This window comes from Tribolium castaneum, chromosome 6 (genome assembly GCF_031307605.1).
Source record: "Tribolium castaneum strain GA2 chromosome 6, icTriCast1.1, whole genome shotgun sequence".
NCBI lineage: Eukaryota > Metazoa > Arthropoda > Insecta > Coleoptera > Tenebrionidae > Tribolium > Tribolium castaneum.
The window spans coordinates 4,743,393-4,753,460 of NC_087399.1; the positions used below are offsets into that span (position 1 = coordinate 4,743,393).

General features: G+C 34.8%; 1 protein-coding gene across 1 annotated transcript; it reads right to left on the minus strand.

Moving 5' to 3' along the window:
• Positions 1 to 7,926: 7,926 nt before the first annotated feature.
• LOC100141766 (uncharacterized) lies at positions 7,927 to 8,674 on the minus strand. Its single transcript, XM_001810756.4, has 3 exons — positions 8,530 to 8,674; positions 8,283 to 8,482; positions 7,927 to 8,244 (listed from the first exon to the last, which is right to left on the minus strand). Exons 1-3 carry the CDS (start codon positions 8,600 to 8,602, stop codon positions 7,942 to 7,944), a joined length of 576 nt encoding a protein of 191 aa, XP_001810808.1. The 5' UTR covers positions 8,603 to 8,674; the 3' UTR covers positions 7,927 to 7,941.
• Positions 8,675 to 10,068: the final 1,394 nt, after the last annotated feature.

Genomic DNA, 10,068 nt, shown 5'->3' on the forward strand with positions numbered 1-10,068 from the left:
AATATAGTGGAGTCCGGTTATAACGAACTTTTTACCAAATTTTGAACAATATGTTGAAGTTGATAATGACAAAGCAGCAAAAGAAGTAATAACTAATGAAGAGATTATTGAATTACTAACATTTTAATCAATAAAAAATTGTGTTTTTAATTATAATTACAGTGTGAATTTGCTAGTTGTGCAAATCTTTTATGATAGTTCCTAGAGCTCCAAGAAAGTCAAAATAAATCACTTTGCTTTATCTAACTTTAATTTTTTTACTAGTTTTCGTGATATAACGGGTGCCACTTTCTGAGTAATTTTTCAAAAATTTCCAAAATTTTCCAAAAATTCAGTAGCATCTTCGGAAAAAAATCGGCGCAAGATTTTTTATTTTTATATTTTTTATGAAAAAGCTTGCTTTTCTGTGGTTGTTTTTGCCAATTTTAGCTCAGTGTTTTTGAAAAACTAAGTTCAGAGACGAGATGGATTTCAATTTTTTGTTGGTACCAAATTTATTTGCCGATCAAAACAAAAGTTTTCAGTAAAGACAGTTTAAAATTCAGAACTGGTTCAATAATGTTCGGACATAACATTTAGAAGATTAAAAATTAAGCCAAAAAAATGGTGTGCTTTTGAAAGAGAGAAAAATATTATAATTGCTTCATGTGAAGCAATAATTATAATTAGGTAGGTAAGTAGTGGTCAATAAAAATCTGGATATTAGGCAAAAATCCGTAAATTAGTTATCACTTATCAGTTATCAAATACACACAAATAGAGAATGATAAAATAATCCAAAAAGATTTGGCTTCTGTGATCTTATTCGCAACGTAACAATTTTATTAATTTGACAATTTTACTGCAATCTATTATCAGTTGTTATTAAAGTGTCAAAGTAACTATATGTTAGCAAACATTACATCACTATAGTTACTTTTGAAAGCAGAAAAAATGATTGTTATTTTTGTTTTATCGTTACTAACATAATTAAAATTTACTTTGCGCATTATTTTGGTCCTTCGAGCCGGATCTTGATTTGCAAGATTTTTTTGTTTTTGTATTTTTTTGAAAAGCTTTCTTTTCTGTGGCTGTTTTTGCCAATTTTAGCTCAGTGTAATAGATTTTTGAAGAACTAAGCTCAGAAAGCAGATGAATTTAAATTTTTTGTTGGTCCCAAATTTATTCGCCTACCAAAACTCGGAAACTCTCAGAAACTATGAATATTTGGATAATGCAAGTTGAGTTATTTTCAATTTTTTTAGACTCTAATAACTATAAAATTCACACAGTAAGTATGCATATTATTGTTTCCCAAAGAATTCATGTTTTTTTTACAATAGATACTTATTTATTTCGTCTTATTTCATATGTAAAGTGAAAATAACTGCTAAACTTTATTTAATTACCGCTTATGCAAACAAACTGATTTTGATGCATTTTCGGGGCTCGTTATAACCGGACTCCACTGCATTCCAAAATAGTAATGTTTTTTTACAAATAAATATACTCGTCCATCACGACTTCTAGCTTAAACTATTGGATTTAATTCTTTAATTTCGTTTTATTTAAACAACTTGAACGAAACCGGTGATTATCTCATCTGTTAACAAGATATTTTACGAAAAGTGTTGCGTGTGACCTAAAACGCCGTACAACTGATATCTATTAAAAAACTAAACCGAGATAATTGTTGGTAATAACAGCCATTTAGAGAACACAAAATTACAGCTTTATAAATCTCTTGTTCACACAGATTTTTTTCATCGCTTGATCAATTTGTACACTTCCTGCAAATAGCCAATATTACCGAACATCAAATTATTTAAACTGTCGACGTTGTAAATTGCTGGAAAATTGCTTAATTCACATCGAGACGAAATATTCACACGATGCATCGAATAATAGCTTCAGCGTATGTTAATACCTCGTGATTTATGAGATGCTATCTGTTAAAAGCAGATAGTGGTGGAGGATTATGAAGATGCGCTCACTTGCCACGGCTCGGATAAAGCTTGCACTGCATGCCCGAGATTTGATCTGGTTTTTATGAGAAAGTCTACTCGTAGATCAAACGATCGGAATTATTAACACAAAGCTGGGAGATAGATAAATGCTTCATGTTTGTGTGTACACCTGTAACAGAGTGATTTATTGCGGAAGGTGTGTCGTGCAAATGCGGGTGGATTACGCTTATTTCTCACACTGCGGTTTTAATTCGAATTCTAACATTCTTTGGGCGAGCAGCAGTGGCGTGTAATTCCAGCAGAGCAAATTAGTTGATGACAGCTGTAGCTTGGAGAGCACATAGCGCCTGTAGCATCGTTAGTAATTGGTTCAATTCTCTTAGAGCCGTAAATTAGCATAATTCTATTGTTTTGTGTTGTATTTTTGTCCTTGGAGCGTGAAATGCAAGTTCCGCCCCGAAAGGAATAATTCCATTAAATCCGTCCGCCGTCATGTCCTTAATTGGGGCAATTAGTATTTAAATAGTCGGTTGATTAATTGTCGCCATTAGTCGAAACAAACAGAGCTTAATTAAGATAATTAATTAGATTGGTGCGGGGTTGCGGTTAGGAGGCTCCTTGCCAGGAAGAATTTAATTATGCATGTGGTTCAATCAGCGCGTGACTGAAAGAAGAGGAGAAAAAGGCGCAGTAAAAGCTAATTAAGCGGCATCCATCAACTAAACTCGAGTTAAACAAAACGTACAGTAACTGAAATAAACGATTTCATCCCCTATAAAAAACTTCATAAAGTAGCGGAGCATCGAGTTGGCCGTCTCGAGAGACATCTGCCGGTGGCGCAGTTACCATGGCGATACGCGGAGACATTCGCTTGTTTTAATCAAGGCTGTCATGGCAACCGAGATCCCGCCATTGGACAATTCATTTTGTAATTACGTTGACGACACCCTAGGCGGCCATTTTGAAATGAATGCAGACGTCCAGCGCAAAGACGGAGGCGTTTTTGCCGGAAACACCGGCACTAAGTAGGCGACCGGATGTAGCAGGGCTCCGGGAAGCGGGTAACTAATACAATTAACGGGAGACAAGTGAAACTCTGCTATCGTAACTTGTCCGTGAGCGAGAGGGATGGAAGCAAGGAGCACTTCCGTCTCCTTCTCCTTTTCGCCCAGCACGCTGATGGAATGCTTCGATGCTCCCAAGTTGATTAAAACAGATTGAATGTTTCAACTTTATGCGGTTACTTTATTATAGTTTCATTAGCCACTTTGGAACTTTTCTGCTCTTTTGTCTAGCCGCTACAACTTTTTGCCGAAACTTTGGCCGCATCAACGGGTCTCATGAATATTCCGCAACTCTTATAATCTGCGTACTTCTACCGCACTTAATTTGAGTTGTAATTCATTATTTATAAAGAAAATAACATTTATAGACCTGCGGATAGAAAAGGGGATTTTTCTTTTGTTTGATTATAAGTGTATTACCTATACCTATACCACAATCAAACAAGCTCACTTTATTTAAATTCAATCTCAAAAAAAATTGTGTTATACAAAATGTCTTACTTTTGTTGGAAGACTACTCTAATGATGTTCATCACCGCACTAAAAAAATCGTATTTTTTTAACACAAAATTTTATGGACCTTTCTAAGTCTTTGAAACCTTTTAGAGCTCCGGAAAGTGTCAGAAAACGTCAATACGTTTGATTTCAGAAGGCCTATTTTTGTCGTCAAATCGGGAGTAGCTCCGGGCAGAGTTTTACATTAGACAAATCATAACTCAAAAAATAAAATTCTATTTGTTCCAGTTAATTGTTAGTACTAGTTTTTTACAAGATTTAAAATTTTAATTTCTTTTTGCCTAAAATTAGAGTAGCTATTTCATAGAGTAGGTAATATATTTAATTCATTAACAAAAAAAATCATAACTCAAAAACCCAAAGTCACAGAACAAAACGGTTTATTCCAGCAGATTCTGTGTCTTATTTTACCTACTATACGAGATTTTTACAACATTACCTTACTCGACAACTTATTAAAATAAAATTGTTTAATTTTTAAAAATGGTGGATGCGCCGGATTAATTATTAAAATTTTAATAGCCTAGTCATATTAGACAAATAGATAGAATTTTTTTTAGAAAATTTTAAACGTTTTCTTTACACTTGGGTTAATGTATATCAAAAGTGCCCGAGGGTGGGGGGCGAGCTCGAGAAGGGGTAGGGGGTTAAAGATGACATTTTTTGTTTTTTTGCTTATATTTTGGAAACGATCAGTCCTATCACATTTTTTCATCTCACCAAAATTAAAGCTGATAAAATTTCCTACAAACTAGTCATATGAATTTTTTTTCATAGGACTAACCGTAAGCGAGCTACTAGCTTCTAAAGTGTTTGTATAGAAATTGTGTGTGTAGCTGTTCCCCAACTAAGCTAAAGAACGGAAATAAGAAAAAAAATATTTTCTTTCCTTGGGCTCTCCTGTTGAAGACCATACCTTAGCATGTGTGGATGACCCAGAAGATTTGATAGAATAAACTGTTGAACTCAACTCAGCTGAACTCAGTTTATTATGTTTCATTTAAAATATCTATATAAATGATCTATCTATTAATATTGTGCTAAATAAGACTATAATTTGGTTTTCAATGTTTGAGTTAAAGACGAAAATGTGGCATCTAAAGACACCTCTGTAGTTTTTAGTGACCTCCATGGCACCCTTTCTCCTCTAATGAACTGTTAGACCCAATAAATTCAATTTATTGTCAGTTTTTCAAATCAGAAAACATTCTTTTAAAGCAAATTTTTTTAAATGACTATTTCTTTCGAGTCCTATAACTCGCTTATGGTTGGTCCTTCAAAAAAAATGCGTAAGATTATTTTGTAGAAAATTTTATCAGCTTTAATTTTGGTAAAAAAATAAAAACTGATAGGGTGATCGTTTCCGAGATATAAGAAAAAAACCAAAAGCTGTCATCTTCAACGCCCTTCCCCTCTTCGAGCTCACCCCCCCACCTTCGAAAACTTGTGATATATGTTTACCCAAGGTTAAAAGTTTTTCACAAGATTTAAAATTTTAAAATCTTCTGCTTATATAGGATAGTGATTTCATAGCGGAATAATTAATTCTTAAGCAAAAAAATTTATAACTCAAAAACTAAAAGCCGTAGAGCAAAACAGTTTTAGTGAATTCTATGTATTATATGTATGTATTCTACCAGCTTTACATAAAAATTAAAATTATTAAAATTTTTGCCACTTACTTTCCCAAAATCCCCAGAAAATATTTTTTTAAAACTCGTTCTAGCAAAGTTTTATGGACCTTTGTAGGCCTTTACAAAACTCTCGAGTCCTTAAAAGAGCAAAAAAATCACTAGCTTCAATTTTTTTTTTGATTTTTGAAATTTTTTTCGAGAGTATTGTCTAGTTTCGGTAACCGGAATATTTGTCGAGCAATAACTCCGAAACTATGAATAACACGTAGCCTCATTATTATTGTATGAAAGCGCTTTTAATTATCTATCATTGTCCTCCGACTGGAAAACTCTAAAAAAAAGCTATCAGTTCTAAATAAAAAATACTTTAAAAGACTGTCTGTTTATTCTAAAAACCTCTCCACTTATGGATTGTCTAAATTAAATAAAAAAATTATTCAAATATATTTTTTTCAACCGAGGATACATTGTGTATTTATCTGTTGATCTTTATTGTAGAACATTCGAAGGTGTCGAAAAGTTCGGTCGGTTGTCGGTAGGCCCCTATTGTGTTTCATTCGCAGCGTGCTTATAATGATAATGAAATGGGCCGCGATACAATCAGAACATAACACCACAATTCATTACAATTTCCAAGTGAATCCCACCCTTAAATCCCCAATGTAACAGGATGGCAACAAATCAAGCCGTGGCGGCACAAACGTACACAGACGGACAGCAATAATAATCTGAACGCTCACAGGAGATCATCGTATCAGATCAAAGCACATATGTGCGAGATTACAGCGCTCATCTGGTCCTTTGGTCCATCCTTGTCCCCTTTTATAACACGACGCCAACCCGGATTTCATTTACTTCGCCTAATCAGTCGTGACATCTCTAATGTTGAATTATGCAACTATTTCAACTAACGAGCAATGTTTTAAACCGGACCTGTTGGTCTCCAATTGTAAAACTCGCCCCTTTTCCAATAACAACTCGCTCACTTGCTGCCATCAGATACAATCCCCGTTTACCGGGGGTTGAGAGATGCTTTTATTCATTTATTCCGTTTGTTGCCGAATCCAAACACCACCACCGAAATAACTTCAAATTTGTGTCTTGTTTTTCTACACAAATTCATAATTTCGCTAATCAATTGCATCTTGACGCAGATAAAGATAAAAATCCAATTACAAAAGGCCATTATCTCTGCCGGATCTGACCCTGTGTAATTTTTCTCCCCTATACATCTTATAATCTCCCTTCTTTATAGCTCTTATAAATTTCCGCGTAGTAATCCCATTGCAATCTCGGCTGCGTACTCCCTAATTAAGACTTCATAATTTTTACACATCTTACTGCAGAAATCGAGGCGATAAGGCAGCGAAAATAAAGCCATAAATGTCAAACTAAATCATCCGCGTATGCGATGGGTTTAAATTGGCGTCACAAATTAAATCTTGGTGTTTATTATAATTATGAACAACTAAAATCTAATTTTAAATTTTGAATTAATGTTTATTTAACTCGCGACACTTCCGCATCAACAGAAATGCATTACAGGCAATTAACGTCCGACTGAAATAATTAATCTCAATCGGGAAGCTAACAAGAACAAAGAACTTTGACGAGTTCTCAATTAATTTGCATCTGAATATGGTTATTCCGTCCAGCGGCACGAAATGTGTAATTAGTGGTCTGGCCGGCCGTTCCGTCACTTGAAATTATCGTGGACGTTTAATTTGAAGCGTCGTTAAAAATTTACGACACCCTAACTAACGCTAAATAGGGCGTCGGTGAAGTTGAGAGAGCTTCGATTTTATTGAAATTCATTCAGGCCGTGAAGGCCACATTTCGAGCTTTGCGTTTGCTTGAGCGTTTCAATGTGACAATTAAATATAAATTTATGGGGAGCTTTACATAAATATCAATGTTCAACATCGGGCGATCTTCCTAACTACTGGTAATATTAACTTGTCAACTGACTAACTTAATCTGAATTGAATGTAAAATTAACTGTTAAAATATTTATCCTTGTCGCGTTAAGATTCCACAGGTTCAAGTTCAAGTTATTAATGTCCTGAGAATTTAATTTTGTCGCCTTGTTAATGTCGCTTTGAGCTGCTACCAGCCATAATTATAAGCTGGATTAGGAGTTATTTATTGCGCTTTAATTAATAACGAATTTTAATTACAATGCTTAATTAATATTTTTCTGATAGATGGCCCCCACATAATTTACTTTCCCATTTTGGGAAAGCCAAGACGTGGCTGAGTGCCGGATATGAAAGATAACACCACCTAGCACTGGTTAAATATAACAAAAGTGTTATAATGGCAGGAAATGATACTCCAATGCCATTAGTCGATTTCCTGACATTCGAGAATAGGCAAATAACAGTTAGGCCCGGATTGTCCAATCGGCACAATGATATTTAATTTTCACAATACAATAACTAAGTCGCTTTCGCGGAAATTTATAGTGTTTGCTCGACTGGAGTGAATTTTTCTCACGAGGCGAGACAAAAAAGAGTTACGCCAGTGGCTCGCCCAAAGGAAACCCACAGGGGGCCCGAATTATCCTCCAATGCCATACTGCGTATTAAATTAGAATAAGGAATTTTGACGATTGTCGGATGATTTATGAAGTAACGTTTACATCTTAATATTATTACCGCAAACTATGCATCAGCATAGCTTTTGGAAGCGAAATCGTCGATAGATTCTGTTTACATACACTTGCCCTGATAAGATAACTTGCAAAGTCAAGGATGCGTACACAAATCTGATGTATTTATTTTATTCCACGTTAACTCTTGGATCAATTTTCGGAATAGCACTGTCGCAATTGTAGTTGAGGATTTCATACGAGAGGGAATTACCATGCGTGTTTTTTAGAGGAAACCAGATTCCTCTATTTTGGCGTTCGTGCCTGAAAATTTTCCCAACGATAACACCATTATCGCGGAAAACCCGCCCAATGTATAGATTTTCGCCGACTTCACTGCCACCAGGTATCAAATTATGCTTGCCATACTTGTGCAAGTCTCGACTTTCGATTGAAATCCACTCGAAAGCTTCCGGGTATGGACTGCAAAGAATCTAAAGGGACATTTAAACAAACTATCTTGCCACTATACTTTCACATTGTCTCTTGTATTGAAAACTTTTGCGTAAGCTGTTGTGCGGGCGAGTTTTTCGGAGGGTAAAATTGTTGCTGGGAGCAGCTCGTATCCTCTGACGTATGCCAGACCGATGTACAGAGGCTTTCCGTGAGAGTCTGTACCTGCAGGGATTGCATCGTCGGGGATGGTTTCATGGTAGTCCCTCCAGTAGTAGTCTTGAAAATTAGAATTTTTTTCTAGTTTTGAGATTTATTGGACTTACCAGCGCAATCCCATTTGTTACCAGAAACTATTAAAAATTTCAAAAGTATCACAAGTACGTAAGCGAGAGACATTTTGCTACTAATCGAATTGCTCTTGTTGACCGTTAGGGTTTTCCCAGATAAAAATAAAAAACAATGAACTTTAATCTCTTGCATGTATTTTTAAACATTGCATCAACTGACAGATATTGCTTCTTGGATCTATTAACACAGGAGGCAATCAGTAAATTTTGACCAAATTTGACGTAGTGATAGATTTTGCCTGCTTCTAATCACCATTGTAGACATTGTAGTTTTCGTCATGAAACGTTAATGATTGAGATTTTACTTCAAAGTTCTAATATCCAAGTAGTACAGTTTTACTGACTTATCTTTTGGTTATATAACGTTATATAACCGCAATACACAAATCTAATTATTGGTTATGTTAGACTCCGCTTATATAACGGTTATCAAACCGTGGTTATGTTTAGCATCTATAACCATGGTTATATTACGGTTAGATAACTGTTGTGTTATGGCTTAAGCTAGATTTAGGTTATATATCAGTGTTCTAACCATGGTTATGTCTAGCGTATACAGCAAAGATGATGTGACGGTTATATAACTGCTATATATATATAATGCAATATAGTCTATGCTAGATTCAGTGATAGATCTTGCCGGCTTTTAATCACCATTGTAGACTCTCTTAGTTTTCGAGTTATGAAACCTTAAAGATAGAGATTTTACTTCAAAGATCTGATATTCTAGTAGCACAGTTTTACTGAATTATTTTTCGGTTATATAACGTTATGTAACCTCAGTACACAAATCTAAACTCAGCTTATGTAACAGTTAGCTAACCATGGTTATATTACGGTTAGATAACCGTTATGTTATAACCCAAGCTAAATTTAAGTTATATATCCGTGTTCTAACCAGGGTTATGTCTAGCGTATTTAGCAAAGGTTATGTGACGGTTATATAACTGCTATGTATGTAATGCTATATAGCCTATGCTAGATTCAGTGATAGATCTTGCCTGCTTTTAATCACCATTGTAAACTCTCTTAGTTTTCGAGTTATGAGACGTTAAAGATAGAGATTTTAGTTCAAAGATCTAATATCTTAGTTGCACAGTTTTACTGAATTATCTTTCGGTTATATAACGTTATATAACCTCAACACACAAATCTACGATGGTTATGCTAGACTCAGCTTATGTAACAGTTAACTAACCAAGGTTATATTACGGTTAGATAACCGTTATGTTATAGCCCAAGCTAAATTTAGGTTATATATCCGTGTTCTAACCATGGTTATGTCTAGCGTATGCAGCAAAGATTATGTGACGGTTATATAACTGCCATATATGAAATATACGCGAGATGTAAAGAAAATTATATAACCGTAATATAACCACGTGTAGATAAAAGTTAGATAACGACACACCCCCAATATAACCGAAATATAAGAGGAATTATATAACCGCGCGTAGATAACGGTTAGATAAGACGGTTAACTAACAGTTAGCTTATAAAAGCGTCACATTTGGG